Source organism: Doryrhamphus excisus, linkage group LG2 (assembly GCF_037039965.1).
Source record: "Doryrhamphus excisus strain RoL-2023G ecotype Guam linkage group LG2, RoL_Dexc_Guam_v1.1, whole genome shotgun sequence".
Lineage (NCBI taxonomy): Eukaryota > Metazoa > Chordata > Actinopteri > Syngnathiformes > Syngnathidae > Doryrhamphus > Doryrhamphus excisus.
The window spans coordinates 12,422,993-12,440,325 of record NC_136358.1 but is presented as its reverse complement, the minus strand read 5'-3'; the positions used below and the strand labels follow the sequence as shown (position 1 = coordinate 12,440,325).

Genomic DNA, 17,333 nt, shown 5'->3' with positions numbered 1-17,333 from the left:
GGAAATAGCGTTTTTGTTTCTTTTTCGCAAAATGGATTCAAGCTCTGCTAAGTGAATTAACTGACGTAAACTCACCATAGGTGGAAGGAAAGGCGGCATGTATTTCATATAAACATAAAAGCTAACAAGACAAACATTTTTCAGCATATAAAAAAAGGGTCTACAAAGTATCTTTTTGCACCCAAAACCCTGCAGTGTCCAATTACTTACTTCCTAATTATTATTGTTGTTATTACTTCCTATGTAATAACAGCAAAACACACAATTATTTGTGACAATAATGAAAAGAGGACAGAAAAATACTTAGCACTAATACTACCCAGTAATGTCCATATTTTGACTGATCCACCCACCCCTAGTTGATACCATTTATTGAACATTCTTTCACTAGTACTCATTGTAGATTCTTGTCATATTTTTAAATGTTTTTGTGTTTTTATAATGTCAGGGTTATAGTCTGTCATTGTCGGAGTGGGTGTGCAGTGTTCTTGTCGCATATAATTGAAAAAATGAAGGTCTGGGAAAGAAAGGGTGAGTGAGAACCAGTTTGTGCTGCCTAACTACTTCTATAATAGAGAGTTTTACAATGGAAAAGTCAAGTACATTCGGTGTACAGCAGCATAGTAGTGGGTAATGCATATGAGGGAGAAAATATATATGCCTGATAGCTGTAAGGACTTTGAAGTCTGCAAGGTAGCTGCGGTATTTGCAGTTTAATTTATATAAGGCATATTTCCATGCTTGTAATTCATTGGCCGACTTCAAAAGCTACTGTGTTTCTCTCTCTAAATAAATGTCATCCGACTCCAAATGAATGGTTTGTACCCTTCTATGGAGATGGAAGCGTGTATGTGTATATGCAAGTATTCAGCATTGCCCGGAAAGCTCCTAAACCAAGAAACAAAAGACCAATCCAACGTTTAAACATGATTTGTCTTAATATGCCCAAGAGGCTTTCACATACATTCTGTGTGTCCAGCCTGAGGCGGTCTGGATTGTCATGGTTAATGGACCCAGCAATGACAGAACCCCCTGGGGGGTCGGGGGAGTCCGAGGACTTTTTTTTTTAAACGACCCCATCGTCTCAACTTGCCAAAGGACTATTCTCACCCGCTAACTGACTCTGACTGACAATCCACATGCAGGTGTTAAAGAAACATGCTGCCTAATTAACTCTTTCTTGTTAGTTGAAGGACCTCCAGCACTGACAATTGTTGCTTTATAAAAGAACTACAGGGGCAATGAGCAGAATTGCCCCTCGGCGCAAACATGGAGTGGCTGTAAATGTCTGTGGAGGGCCGTCTCTGTATCTATATATATTTTTCATTCTCGTTTTAATTCCTTTTTAAAATGTATTTTTAAATTTTATGCAACACATAATTTTTAAACTTACTTTTCATCCCTTTTTAAACACATTCTTAGTTGTATTTATTTATTTGTGGTTTTCTTATTGAATTACATTTTTTGCAGTTTATTCAATACTTTTTCTTCCAATTATTTATTTTTTACAAGTTAAAAAAATTCAATTCAAATTCAATCCTAGCCATTTTTCAAAAGACACAATGGCCACTTTACATCATTTCGACTGATCTTCCAAGGCACACAGAATATTGTGTTATCTGGCTATATAAACATCGAACCTACCAAATTCAACTGTCTGTTTTTCCTCTGAAAAAAAGTTTGTTTCTACCTTTTTCCATTCTTTAGTAATCAGCAGTAGAACATAGGAAAGATTCAGGAAAATATCAGTTCCCAACTAAAAAAAAGTTTGTTTCTACCTTTTCCCGTTCTTTGGTAATCAGCGGTAGAACATAGGTAGGTTTCAGGAAAATATCAGTTCCCGACTAAAAGATAGTTTGTTTCTAACTTTTTTGTTCTTTAGTAATCAGCTGTAGAGCATAGGTAAGTTTCAGGAAAATATAAGTTCCCGACTAAAAACAAGTTTGTTTCTACCTTTTTCTGTTCTTTGGTAATCAGCAGTAGAACCTAGGTAAGTTTCAGGAAAATATCAGTTCCAGACTAAAAAAAAGGTTTGTGAAAAGATGATATTTCAAGGCTAACTTTGACACAATTTTTTTGCTTTTGTGACAGCTGAAATATCTTAACAACTATACCAACAAAAAAGAACAAGGCATGGTTGTTTTACATAAAAATAACCATGTATTTACAAATATAACACCATAAACCACTTACAATTGTAACTGAAATGTGTGTGTGTGCACGCGTTAAAATTTCCCTACAATGCGAACCTTCTGCACATTACACTCGTCAACATTTTTGCATGCCTGCCCCCTTGTGAGCATTTTTATCTGAAGTGAAATGCATGACTCACGTGTTTTTGTTGTGATTGGGTGTTGGGGTTTATAAAAACGTATGAATACATCTTTGGTATTGAATGAGCTAAGGACAAAGTATAAACCAATGGATTACGTTCAGACTACACCACAAAAGAAGTAGATTGTGTCATCTTTTGTGTTAAAAAAAAACAGGACGTCGGCCATTGTGGCGTTGTGTATTGACCACACACATGTTTTCCCGTGAGTATTCATGCCATATCTGGTCATTTTTCCACAGAAGCGGAAACACAGAGACAAGGATGACGGCAACACAGTCCCCTTTGACATAAAGGTAAAGGATTTTGTAATAAAAGTGTGTCAGATCTATTGGAAATTAACGTGAACAAAAGGTTGCTGCTGATACTCCCACTCCATTTATCTGATGTACAACATGGCACATTTATGGACTGTGTTTTGTTTCTATTGCTTCATTTGGGCAGTGTGCAAAAATGTTTTTGCCATTTAAAGTCATTTTACAAAAATAGACGTCATTGATAAAAGCAGCATGGTCTGAGCGTCCGTGAGCCAACCTTTCCCATCCTCTAACCACCAAAGTTGCTCTAGCCATGCCAAATAAGAATAACCTTGTATTATTAGCTACAAACAGTTGTATTACTTGCACAGACAGGTTTTAGCATTTAGTAGAAGAATAGAATCAAATACACTTCATTGTAGAAAGTGTCGCAACCCTGGCACGGTGTCAAATATGCCTCACAGATGACGGTACCACTGACACAGCACATATTTTAGCCTAATTTCTTCAAAATGTTTGGTACGTTCAAGCTAAAACGGACTCTCAGGAGTGAGGATATACCTTAATAGGCCTGGTTGGAAAAATCATGTGACATTGTGGTGTGTGGGTGTTGAATTACTTATGCGCTGCACCCACATCACCCAAATGTTGAAGTAAAAATAACTATCAACTATAAATAACACCAGGAATATTTTAATGTGTGAAAAACAGTAGAAGAGTCCCAAATAATATAATATTTATTATAGAATAAAATAAATGTTACTATATATTTATATTAAATGTAATTATATAGTAATTGTAGAATAAAATATATTTTCTATGATATAATATAATATATTAAAAATATAAGGCTGTAATAACCATGTAAATAAACTCAATATTAAAACAAAATGTTTGAAATATAAATCCAATAATCAATAAAAAGATAAATCCAACATTTACAGGACACATAAAAACAATACAGTTGCAATTGTGAACGATCCGAAAAACATTTTTACAAGAAAAATGCTCCAATAGTACAAAATCCTAATTTTACAAGAATAAAAACATAATATAAAAAATATAATCATCCTTTTACTATAGATATATATAATATTTTATGAATGCTGGTATGAGGTTCTGCTAAAAGCAAGAAATGAAAAAACAATTTTAAACTGCCAAAGCTGAAGCTCTTATTGAAATACTACATCATCAAATAATGGCAATGTCATTTTAGGAGACGAAAATCTTTGTTTTACAGAAAACAGGCAGTAGTAGCATGAAAAGTTGGACACAAAGGTTAGCAAAGCTAGCACAGGTAAAATAAGGTTGTATAATATTGTCAAAATAAAGGTAAAAATGAGGCAAAACTCAAAAATACTATGAGAATACAAGATGTGTTTGTCATATACGACACTTAAATGATGATTTTAAAGGAAAATGGAAGTAGCATGAGAATGGGGACACAAACATTAATAACACTTGCATGGGTACATTATGTGTGCTACAATGCTAACTAGCATGAGTCACATTTTAACAGGCTGTCATGTAAACTTAGCCTATTTGTTGAAGAAAAAGAAAATGATAAAACTCACACCTTCCGTGTCTGGAGCTGACTGACGTACAGCTGGCAGATATTCAGGCTTTATTTTACAATGTGTAGTGAAGCCTGTCTCAAGGTGTACAAACAATACATTTAGCATAATAGTGGAGCTTTAAAATTAGCACAGTTGTCGGCATATTACAATCTTTTCCAACTTGAAGTGACATAATCTTAGCTTCATGTGGGTGCGCCATGTTTCTTTTGTCTTTGCGCGAGTGAGATTTGCAGCTGGACTTATGCAACAGGCTGACGGGTCGTGGAGATTCACAGCGGCCACTCCTTGATAGCAATCTAAACAGCTCTGTTTTGCTAGGATTTCTATCTTCTCCAGTCTGCTGCACCATCAGCCTGTTTTTACAGAATGAAATAATTCAATGATTGATCGCTGTGTCTGTTTTTTTGTCTGATGTGTCTGATGGCAAAAAAATGTTTTTGCCATCAGATGCAACCGGCGCTCCAGTTTCCATCCTGCTGTGTTTGCTAGCAACCAGGGCCCCGTTTCACGAAGCAGGTTCAACCAACTCTGAGTCTAACCCTGAACTCTGAGTTGATCTACTCTGAGACAGGAAACTCTGAGTTACGGGTTTCAGAACAGGTGATTTCATTTGGTTCAATCAACACAGAGTTTGTTCACTCTGAGTTAAGCAGGTGCACCACGACTTTAAAAAGCCCTCATCAATGGAGCCCCGTTCCCTCGATTCACCATGGGTGACCATGTAGTTGGTCTACATTTCTCATCAAATGTCTTTACACTTAAGACACCACATAAAAAGTAACTGGTTTTCACGCACATTTTCAATTGAAATAAGTAGAAATAACAAACTTGCTCCACTGACAGATTTTTCAAATAATTTTTTTAAGTGAAATGTGATTGAAACACGTGAACATTGTCTAAAAACAATTTACTTTTAGGTGTGATTCGTTTTGATCAGAAATTAGACATTGTGACGAGAAATAAGACAAATATTGTTGGTATGATTTTGAGTTTTTGCAGTTTGATGCAGTCTGACATTCAATCTATTTGCACATTGATGCTGTGAATGGATTTTCTGTTCACATAGTCTCCTTCATTTTCTGAAGGAGCAACGATGGGAATGTGCGTCCCATCGATGCACCCTATCACACCAGGGAATCCTAAAAGAAATTAAAATGACAAATCCCAGTGTGAGGTTGCAGCACCATGTCATTAACTGAATATGATTTATAATCATACATTTTAACTGATTTCTACATTCACCTACAATTCTGTGGAATTCCTCCTTGATGACCCCCACGGGTTTATGTCCCGGGAATACAATGGAGGAGTTGATTCCTCTTTTTAGTGCTAGGGACACTTTTCTCACAGCTCTGCAGACGGGCCTTGCTAATGTTTTCTGCATCACCTATATTATATAAAAAACTTCCGTTGGCAAAAAAACGAAGAGCAACACACAGAATCTGGGTGGATGACAATGGACGTCCACGGTTGGTGATGTTTTGAATGTCCTGACGGATGAGATTATGGATGTAAGTGATGGATGGTAAAGTGAAGCGGTACCGTTCGAAAAGAAAATTATCTGGAAATGATAGCGTGTCCAATCTCGGCCTGTGGATAACTTCCCTACGAATGCGGAGCTCTCTTCTGAGTAGTAGTGCCTCTTCGTCTACAGGGTCTTCTACAAATGGACATGCCATGGTTCAAAAAACAATGCGACACACAGCACACCTTGAAGAAAAACGACCAAACTGGCTTTAAACACGCGCAACAATGAATGAATCACACCGTGTGTAGCATAAGAGGGCGGAGACAGAAAGAAACTCGAGGTTCATTGAAGAAAACCCGGTCCTGACCAGGTTATGTTCACAGAGTCTGTTGCCATAGTAACTGACACCGAGGTTAAGTTACCTCTCTCTGTGAAACAGGCTGGAGTTACTCCTTTGTCTCTGGTTTGACTTACCTCCCTTTGTGAAATGGAAAACACAGAGTTTCCCTCATTTCAGGGTTAACATACTCAGAGTTTTCACTAAACCTGCTTCGTGAAACGGGGCCCAGGTCTACTTGTTTAATGTTTTTGCCCGAGGGCAGCATTTAGACGCTGTGTGCTCACTGCTCCTGACTGAAAGTTCAGTTGAGCTCAGCACCGTCCCCCCCTCACTCCCCCAGGCCGCGGCGTTTTTATCCGTCCCTGGCACGGCATAGGTTAGACAGCGGTGAAACCCCTCCACATCACACATTACTCATGCAGCCAACACCCCCAACTCTTCCACAGACAGAAGCGTGCATGCATTTTGGAGAGTAAATTATATTGTGAGATGAGAGGCGGGGGGGGGGGGGTGGACAGACTGAGCCATGTTTAGTTTTTATAGCGGCGGGGGCCAGATGTACAGCTGATTCAGCAGCAGGTCTCCCCATACTGGGTGACTAACAGCAAGGCTACCCTGTGTCATCTGCATATAGACTACACACAGACCGACTGCAGCTCCTGCATCATTTGGGAGTGTTTCATTATAAAGTAGGTGTCGCTGGAAAGGAAAAGTCTGACGTTTGGAGCATTGGATTCAACAGAACATGCTAAATCAATATTCAAAGACAAGTTACATGTAGTAATCTGGTCATTAGGAGTCAGTAATGTTAATGTTCTCCTCCCGTTCCGTGTCAATGTGGTAAATTTAAATTTCCCAAACTGTTTGAAATATTTGAAATAAATTTGAGTCTAATGAGTTAGCTTGGTAGCCATCTCTTATGCCCTTGTAGAGATCCAATAGCCTGTGCATTAGTGTTGCGGAAGTGGTGTAGACAAAGAACAATGGACTATATACTTTATTTCAGGTGTAGAGAGCTCTGATAAAGGAAAACTTGCATTTTACTCTTAAAAAGATTTCTTTTATGATAGTTAAAAGCTACTCTGGTATATTCATTTGTGGCCTACGGCATTTTTGAAAAATAGAATTTAACAAGAAAACTTTAAAGAAACAGCAAAACCCAGACAAATCTGCACTAATTTAATAAGAATAAAGTCAAAATATTGAGAGAAAAGTTGTAATCTAACAAAAGAAAGTCAAAGAATGTCAAACTATTATGAGAACAAATAATTTTAGTAGTCACTTTAAAGTTACTTTTTTAAAGTCCTATGTGAAACAATTAATACGTATTTTTGGGAAAATTAGGTTGTGAAAAAAGTCAAAATATTATGAGAATAAAGTAATATTATGAGGGGAAAGCTATAATACAAAGGGAAAAAAACAGCGGCAGAAATTGAAAGAACAGCTACAGACAGAAGTCGTATTCTAACGAGAAATAAGTTGCAATTTTGATGGAATGAACTCACAATTTTACACAAAATTACATCATTTTATTAGTATAGTATTATTAAATTTAAAAAAAAGGTTTAAGTTATAATATTATGAGAAATAAAACAAAATAAAGTTTTGGGAAAATTAGTTTGGGGAAAAGTTATATGATGGGAACAAAGTTGAAATTTGCACAAAATAGGAAAAAAGGAGCAAAGTGTATGCTAATAATAGACATTTTCACCATTATCACAAAGCTGAGATGCACATAAAACTAGTGGCCCTTGCATCCTTTCATTTTTCAAAATGTGGCCCTCATTGGTCAACGTTTGGACAACCCTCCATGGTCTATTGTTACATATTATTGTTTTAGACCAATCGTCATCTTTAATTGCCACAGAAGTGATGAGAAGGCCTGTTGGGCTGGGACTCGAGTGGTTCCACATCGTGCCAATTGAAGCCACTATACAGCATCTGTGTTTTATTACCAACACATACACACACACATCAGCAGCATCAAGTCTGCGTTCACCTTCACACCTCCATATTGACCCAGGAGGACAAATTCTACGACTTGACACTCTCACCCATTTGCTGGAAAAAAACACATAATACACCTCTGCTTTTTCCATGTTCACAAATAGCCTGGGTGTGTGTTGAGGCATCTGTGGCTTCAGGTGTGGTCGTCATTCAGCCTCACCAGCCTTCACCTCACCGGTGAAGGGTTTGATTTTCATTTGACGTGACTGAAACTAGCACCAAAGAAGGTAGCCTTTTGCACCTTGTTAGACAAATCAGCAAATGGGCGGCAGTCACACCCAACCCCCTTGCTGCTATTCAATATACAGGTTTCAGGTCAAACATCTAGCTGAATGTTTTCACTATTGATATTTAAATACCCCCGCCCCCCGTTAGTGTGATAAGACTGTCTTGATTGATTTCCTATAAGAGAGAATGATTAATTATCATCAGTCATCATTGTCTTATTTGCTGGTTTCATGCAACAAATGACTTCCATGTCTTTATAATGACCAAAACTAATCCAGGCAAAGCTTGATTTTTTTATTGAATGCTAGCATCTTAAATAATTTATCTGTACTTTGATGCTATTTTATTAGATAATACATTGAATAAATTATGAATTAAATAGATTCACATCCAATGCATTAATTTTTAATGACATTTTTATGGAATTCTTACATTAATCCACATCCATTTATTTTCTATGCATTTTAATATTCATTATAATAAAATGCATAATTATTTAAAACATTGCAAGCTGATTAAAACTTACTCTGCCATCTTATTATTTATGTTACTAGATATTAAATTGCTCTCTTATGACTGCTCCCAGTGGCTTTTGTTTTCAAATATTTAACAATTGAGGCTGAATACATTATTTTGCTGGGATATTATGTTATTAGATAATATATTGAATAAATATCAATTATTTTAAGTAATTTTTAATATTTTAATATAATTTGTATGGATTAATTTACTAAATTGAATAAAACTGAATAATTTAGCTGCAATGTTACTAGATATTAAGTTGCCATGTATTTTTACTATGTATTTTTGAAATTATGTCTATTAAGTTATATATGAAATTGTAGCTGAATAAATTATTAAGTGTTTACATGTCAAATATTGACTCCCCTCTCATAGCGTGAACATTTAAAATCGGAAACTTCCATCAACTTCTGGCCACCAGTCCATCCTTCAATATTATTTCTGTTATCTTGTCTACCTCCATCTAAATAAAGTATGAGTACCTCGTGCCGTATGCCGATGCTGCCCCCATCAAAGTCCCTGTTTAGCATTCAACTTTACCTGGGATTTCAACATTTTCTCACTCGTGCTCTTTAGTCCCGAGTATATGGGACAACAAAGCATGTGGGTCGTGTCTTGTCTCCTGCCTGCAAACCTGATCCCGCCTCATTTGCAGCCATGAGGGTTGTCTCCTCCCCTGTGTACTCACCCCCCTATAAATCCCTCCCGCCCTCTGTCCTGACCAGACCAACATTTAGTAAAGCTTGTGTTATAGGAACTCCTCTCAAAGTTCAGTTCCCAGTAGGGGAGATTTTTTTTTAATATTTATTACTTAACTTATTTTTTCTGTGGAATACTTGGAAAAGACCAACTAAGGATTACAAAGAAAAAGAGGATACTGTGTTTTTACGGAAAGCTATGGTGGCTTACGATGAACTGGGTAGCTTGGTGCCTATCAAACGGACTCTGCAAGTGATAGACTACCAGAACCAAGTCCACAAAGAGTCAGAGGTGAGTTGAAAAATCAAGAGATGCTCATTTGTGTCAGTGCTGTCAGTGCCTATGTCCATTTTTAATCTCACTTATGTGTTCTCCCTATTGAGGGAGCACACATAAGCTTCAGGACTTTGAACACTTAACTGAACCCCCCACTTACACACACACACAGTTTTGCGTATTAGCCGTAGGATCTGGAGTGCGTATTCAGCATAGGCCACAAAGTACCACACACAGTAGCCCAGTAGAAATAAAAAATATTGTGGAGCCTGTTCCAATTGACATCCCTCAGATTGGCTGACTCACATAGATAGATATAAGCAGTTGTCGACAGAACTGGAACTAACTATTGCTTGCACATTTACTTGTGACTTTGGCCCGAGATATAAGGAGAATGGATTTATAGACATGAGTTTCCTCCATTTTTCGATGCATTTGTGACAAAATGTTCAGCGATGTAAGGATCTGTCTGTGGTTTTATAATCACAGTTCCTTTAATGCTTCCACTTTGTTGCTTTCATTGAGTTGTACATAAAAGCAAAGGTGCTTTTGCAACACCGATTGGGTAATAATGTCTAAGTTAACCCCTTGACCCATTTTTCATGTAAATGATCCCTTTAGGTCTCAATTATGTCCACAAAATTGGTGGACCAAAACTCGAGTTAGTCGACTACGACGGGTTGTGGACAAACAGGTTCACCAATAAAAATTAGCTCGCCTTCCCCTCAAAAAGGGGTGACTGCTCTCAGTGTCGTTTTACTTGGCAGTAAATCTGCTGAGGTCTGGAGAAGTCTGGAGCCAATTCCCCAGCGACGAGTTCCCAGACTTTCACAAGGGAGGCAAAAAGAACTGACTTATTGATGACCTTAGCTCTGTCATTTGAGGTCTGGTTTCAGCTACGCTTTGTTCTAAAAGCAGAAGCCACATCTGGAGTTTTCGGGCAACAGTGCACATTTAAGGGGTAGATCAAAGCTCGGGTTCTGAGCTCTCAACCCCTCCTAAAACTGAGGTTGTAATATTAGCTTTGGTCGGAGTTTGAGGGTAGTGACACATGTGCAACTGTATGCATTTTCCCATCGACAATATTTATACACTACAGCAGCAAATGAAGATGAATGGTGTTTAAGACCTTGCAGGTTAAATTGCCAGTATTGTTTAACCTTAATGTCATGATGGACTACCCCCACCTTTGCTCCCCAAAAGACAAGAAGAGCTTGTTATTCCAATATTGATTTTGGATTGATTTTGATTGATTGATTTTGGACCCTCCCTGCCACGCTTCTCTAACCTGTGGTGTTTTGTTGTGTTCCCATTGTCTACCAAGGTAACAGCAGCGCGGCCACTAGTGGGCGTGTAAAGTTGTGTCTGAGACTGGGAAGTGAGCTGATGGCTTCCGCAGCTGTGTCCATGTGGCCTGGAGCCTCACAAAACCCTTTTGGTGTGTGTCAGGACGAGCCACACAGTGCAGTTTTTGCAAATGTGGCTAATTACCGCTATGATTTTAAGGAACATCTGCAGGTGGCAAGCATCTCTGTTATTATTGTTGTTGGCATGAAGCCCAGCAGCTTCCTTTAGTGGAGGTTTGGAGGGGGGTTTACCTGGCCCAGGTGTAGTGCTCTCACGAGAGAACCTGTATCAACTTGCAGGAGCACTGTAAACACGGCCGCACATGGAAGCACTCAGGAGCACTCAGGCTGGGGACAGATTCACGTCATGTTTTTACGACGTTGGCGACTCCTTTTCTCAGATCTACCGTGACTGGTGGTCTGTTTTTCGTTTAGAGCCTGACACGCTTGCCTTACGCTGCCTTGTGTGTCTGGAAAGGGAAGTTAAAGAAAGTGGCAAGGCAAGGGATAGCATTTATCTCCCCCCCCCACACACATTTGATAAACTCCAAGAGGGCTTGTTGTCAGGCAGATAGCTGCAGAGCGTGCCCAAAGAGGGAAGGGTGGTTGGAGGATGTTGAACAGCTGAGAGTGGTGTCTCGTGCATTCCTGGCATGCCTCCAGACCCCCCTTCCCTTGCAGATCGGCACTCAGAGGGGGTCTCTACACTTTGGTGGGCTGCCTCTTGCATGATGGAACCAACAGCTGCCGACCACCGCTGTGGGCCTCCGTATTCCCAATATGTAATATTTCTCTGCCAGTCTACCTGAAGCCTGATGGCCATCTCTGATTTCCTGGCTCCAAAGACTGGAAGATGAGTCAATAAAAAGGATTTGTGACTTCATTGGTGGATTTGATGACATGGAAGTCACAAGGGAGTTTGTGGACTCTCCCATTCTCCCAAAATGTCACCTAAAGTCTGGGTTATGTTGTCGTCTTTTTCTATCCTTTTCTAGTGCTTGGTCTGGAATAAGAGCGTGACAAGACTGTGTGTTTTCGACTTGCATGATGAGGTTTGATTTTTTTTTGGTACACATTAAGCTATGCAGGACAATTTGGAGGGGGGGGTGCGAGTAGCAGGCGTAAACAACTGCTGAGGGGACCTCTCAACAGTTCCATCATCAGTCTTTAACTAGCCATAGGTGCCCGAGCCAGAACCCCACTGCTTTCTTAGCTAACATTTTCACCCCGCTCTTTCCAGGAACCCAGCAACAAGCGTGTCCGTCCTCTCGGCAGGGTGACGTCGTTAGCCAACCTCATTTCTCCGGTGAAGAATGGGGCCGTCCGGCGCTTCGGCCAAACCATCCAGGTAGGCTTTTTGACATCCTTTCATCACGGCAACACAACATACAGTATGTCTGACATGTTGGCCTTTCCCCATCCACAGGCCTCCTTCAGGAGCGATGGCAAGTCGCCGGGCATGCCCCAGAAGCCTTGTAGCAAGGCGACGGCCCCCACGCCACCTAAAAGGAGAAACAGTACACTGTGGTCAGAGACGCTAGACGTGCACCAGAAGGGGACTTTAACCACCAAAGAGATAAAGCGGCAGGAGGTGAGGAGTTCAGTCAGGGTGAAAAACCCAAACAGCAAACTTGAATAACTCCGACTAGTTTCACGTATCCCTGCAGTATTTGTGTCAAATACTTTCAATGGAAAAGCCATATAGGGCCCATTTCCCAGTCTGCGCAATTTCACATATAACTGACAAGCCAAGAAGGCCAACCCCCTACTTACTAGTATGTCAGACATATTTGCCAGCTGTCAGCGGCTATAAACTTTTAAACGCAAGAAAGGGAGGCGAAGACGGCGGCCAGAGAGATTTCAGTCGCTTGGCACACACTGCGGTCTGGTGTTTTTAGTCAGTGGGGTATTGGGTTCTTGTAATAATAAAAAAGCCTGATTCATGTGCACTCTCCCTCCTCTTTTCGCTCAGGCCATATTTGAGCTGTCTCGCGGAGAACAGGACCTGATTGAGGACCTCCAACTCGCACGCAAGGTTTGTACTCAAAAAGCAAACAGATTAAATGAAAGCCTGGCAGGCCCTCCGTGTAATCAAGCCAGGGGCTATAAAAAGCCAGGAATTTATCTTTTCTGTGTCTGCGCTGCTATTTTTAGCTGGCTTTATTGAACAATTTCCCCTCTTTCTGCAGGCATACCATGACCCAATGTTGAAGCTCTCCATCATGTCTGAAGAAGAGCTCTCTCACATTTTTGGCGACCTGGACGCCTACATCCCCCTGCATGAAGATTTGCTGGCACAGCTCTCCAAAGCAACAGGCTCCAATGGAACCGTGGGGCAGATAGGTCAGATCGTCGTCAATTGGGTAAGCTACATTTCAATGAAGTATCAAGTGTGGAAGATAGTGCTAAAAGGTGCTAACATCTGCATATGTGTAGCTACCCAGGCTTGATGCTTACAAGGAGTACTGCAGCAACCAGTTAGCAGCTAAGGCCCTCCTGGACCAGAAGAAACAGGACCGGCGGGTGCAGGACTTCCTGCAGCGTTGCTTGGAATCGCCCTTCAGTAGGAAGTTAGATCTCTGGAGCTTCCTGGACATCCCACGCTCCCGATTGGTCAAGTACCCACTGCTGCTCAAAGAGATCCTCAGACACACTCCACCAGAGCATCCAGACACCGCCAGCTTAGAACAAGCAGTAAGGAATCACCCTTAAAGACGGTTTGAACATTCCCAGATTAGAAGCTGTGCTAAATACTAACATCTTTTTCTTCAGATCACCATCATCCAAGGCGTGCTGTCAGACATCAACATGAAGAAGGGCGAGTCTGAATGCTTGTACTACATCGACAAGCTGGAGTATCTCGACGATCGCCAGAGAGACCCTCGCATCGAACAGTGCAAAAGCCTGCTGTGTCACGGGGCGCTTCGCAACAAGAGTGGGACGGTAAGCAAATTTGGGAAAACAGTACAACACAAAGCTGACATGCCTCTACTTTGACCTTTAGCCTTTATTTTAAAATGGCCCCTGCATCCAAATCATTGGACACCGCTGCTATAAATGTCAACCAATCTGCTTCCAAAAGCACAGGCCGATCCAAACAGTAATGAAATACGACAGTTCAAAGAGCAAGTAGTCATTAAAAAAATCCTGGTCTCTTTTGCAGAAGCTGCACGTGTTCCTGTTCACCGAGCTGCTTGTTCTGACTCGCTCAGTCACCCGAAACGAGCGCCAGTGTTTCCAAGTGTACCGCCAGCCAATTCCCGTGCAGGACCTAGTGTTGGACGACCTGCAAGACGGCGACGTCAGGATGGGCGGTTCCTTCAGAGGTGCTTTCAGCAACGCAGACAAAGGTGAGGATTGAGTCCCGTGTCAGAATTAGTCTTTGATTTTAGGACCGCTGGTAAGCCTTTTTTTCCCCTCCCCGATTCAGCCAAGAATATTTTCCGTGTGCGCTCCCAAGACCCGAGCCAGGCCCAGTCACACACATTGCAGGTGAACGACGTCTTCCACAAGCAGCAGTGGCTCAACTGTCTTCGCGCCGCCATCTCCGTCTACCGGCCCCACGGTGAGCCCTCATCGCCCGCCCCGCGTGAAGTCACAGACGCCCGCTCCAAGCGCCGCCCGTCCTCCGTCTCCGCCATCGTCCACATGGAGGAGACGGATGAGAACTGCCCGCAGCGGATGTGTCAGTCCGCACCCAGCTCACCCTGCGGCGACACCAGCCCGAGTTCGTCATCCCCGAGTTCTCCATCTCCCTCATCGGCATCATCATCGCAACCATCTCACAAAACCAAAAAAGACAAGAAGTCTCTTTATTCTTTAGGGAAGAGAAAAGAGACGATGGTGTGACACTAGATGGAAGAACACTTTTGTACAGAAACACGGAATAGCGTGGGACTTGTATTTATGTGTCAGCGTGTGCGTACCCTTACAACAGTGTTCTGTGTTACTGTCCTCTTTGGCAGCTGTTTACCTCACCCTTCCTTTACAAGTCCATCCCATAGAGTAGGCCTTCCCAAACCTAACATACTGGAACCCGGTTAAGACAAGCCCCTCTCCAAGTGCCTATTATGTTGATATAGTATACACATTTTGGCGACACAAAATCTGAGACCCTAAGGGGTCATTTCAAACTTGATGTCGACTCACTGAAGTCCTAGTCTACTTCTTATAACAAACAAATTCCCAAATACATGGTTACGTCAAGTTTATTTATATAGCCTTTAATCACAAAAAAGTGGACGACCACTTATGTTGATTGTTTATGTTGACATTTGTTGTAATATTGCTAAGCAGCGTGAAAAGACAACATTGCAACATTAAAAACGTGCACACAACAACTTTCTGTTCAGTGCAAAGTAAGCTTGGCAGTATAAACGTGGATTCTACAACAGCAACTAGCAAAATGCATTTACCTTAATCATTAAAAAAGACGAAAAGTCAACAACATTACAGCATCCAAAACGTGCACACAATGACTTCCTGTTTGGCGCGAAGTAAGCTTGGCAGCATTATACAATGGCAACTCGCAAAACGCATCCTTTTAACTTCAGCATTAAGCAACATGAAAAGGCAACAACACTAAGGCATCCAAAACGTGCACACAATTATTTCCTGTTCAGTGCAAAGTAAGCTTGGCAACTACCAAAACACACCCATTTAACTTCATCATTAAGCAGCATGAAAAGGCAACAACATTACAGCGTTCAAAACATGCACACAATGACTTTCTGTTCAGTGCGAAGTAAGCTGTATAAGCAGCATTATACAACAGCAACTGGTAAGATGCACCCATTTATTTGTTTTTTTTTATAGATTTTTAGCCACCAGAAGAAAGCTCTGCGCATGTACAAAAGCTTTATTGTCATTGTAGTCAAGATGTACAATGAAATCAGCACAGCCGCTGTTAGATATGAGTATAAAATACTGCACAAAAACAAAGGAACCCAAATTAAAAGATGCACAAATGAAGGAAAACCATGTCAGCGTTCTCCCATTCTCCTCATTTCTGAACTGTTTCAGTTATGTTAATGTGAGTTGGCTGTTCGAGGAGCGTCAACTTAAATCAGGTTCCACTGTACAATATCAGTGACATACACATGGAGTATAAAGTAACCATGTAAGTTGGGAAGGCTTGTTCTTGAAACCCCGCCATAGAAGAGAGGCATGACACATGAAGCACTGTCATGTGTCAGCTGGTCTCTAATCCCTTTAAACTTTGTTTACCATGAATGTGTAAGCTTATTGTTCTGCAGTAGAAGGGTGTGTAGCAGAGTTTTACATTTTTATATTCTAAATGTGGTATTTTGAGGTATAATTAAAGGAGCACTGTTTTAGTTTTGAGGTAGCGCATGTGTTAAGGTAAGACAGGAAGAGAACCCTGCTATAAATAATTTAAAACGTAGCACACAAGTATCTCTGTGAAAGTCAATGACAATACGTCTTATTTTTATACATTCCTCCAATGGCAGATGTCAGTACACGGTTGCTGTTAAAGTTTTGGCGTTTACGTCAGGCATTATTTAAATCCAAACACAAGCTGGATGTCAAAAACACAAAGGGAGTCCTTGCTTGGGAAACCAACTTTTTTTTAACTGAGCCATATTTGGCTTTCCAAGGAGACAGAACTTTTTCAGTGTAGCATCTTTGCATGGGGTTGAAGTTGTGGACACTACTTTGCACCAGAGGAGACCGGGATGTACGATATACTCGATATCCTTCAAGATGGGATTCAAACACAAACGGAGAAAAGAATGTTGACTGGGAGCAGGAGAGAAGAGATGGTGTTTGGAAAATGAAGAAGCGATGGTTGTTTGGACGTTGAGAACCACAGTTGGAGAAACGTATGTAGGGGAAGAGTAAAAAAGAAAAGGTTTCTGTATGTTTTATGTTGAGAAAAAGGGTGTATTTGCCATTAACTTGACCTAATTATAAGATCAATAAAGATCTGCGTAAGATTTGCATCTGAAACTTGTGTTGTGTCTTCATTATGCTGGATTTTAGACACTTTTAAGATGTGAAGCAAGCCTCTTTTGGCAACAAGCTTCATTAAACTGTCTCCTTGTCTTTACCAAGTGTATTTTTGACATTACTTTCAGGTTCTGAGTTAGGATTGCAGCTGTGAACCAGTTTGACCTATACTGTATTTTATTGTTATGTGTATTTAGATGTTTGTAGGTACACTGAATGTCTTTGTGTGTTCATGCTAATGTGACAAACAAGCCATCGATTTATTGTCTCGACTGTGTGGGGCTGTGTGGCCTTTTTAACATGCATGAGCA

At 40.6% G+C, this 17,333-nt stretch overlaps 1 protein-coding gene across 1 annotated transcript; it reads left to right on the top strand.

Moving 5' to 3' along the window:
• Positions 1–9,440: 9,440 nt before the first annotated feature.
• On the top strand, positions 9,441–17,022 carry net1 (neuroepithelial cell transforming 1). The gene is made up of 9 exons (XM_058078786.2): positions 9,441–9,721; positions 12,293–12,400; positions 12,479–12,643; positions 13,025–13,087; positions 13,242–13,415; positions 13,489–13,746; positions 13,825–13,995; positions 14,216–14,402; positions 14,483–17,022. Exons 1-9 carry the CDS (start codon positions 9,629–9,631, stop codon positions 14,899–14,901), a joined length of 1,638 nt encoding a protein of 545 aa, XP_057934769.2. The 5' UTR covers positions 9,441–9,628; the 3' UTR covers positions 14,902–17,022.
• Positions 17,023–17,333: the final 311 nt, after the last annotated feature.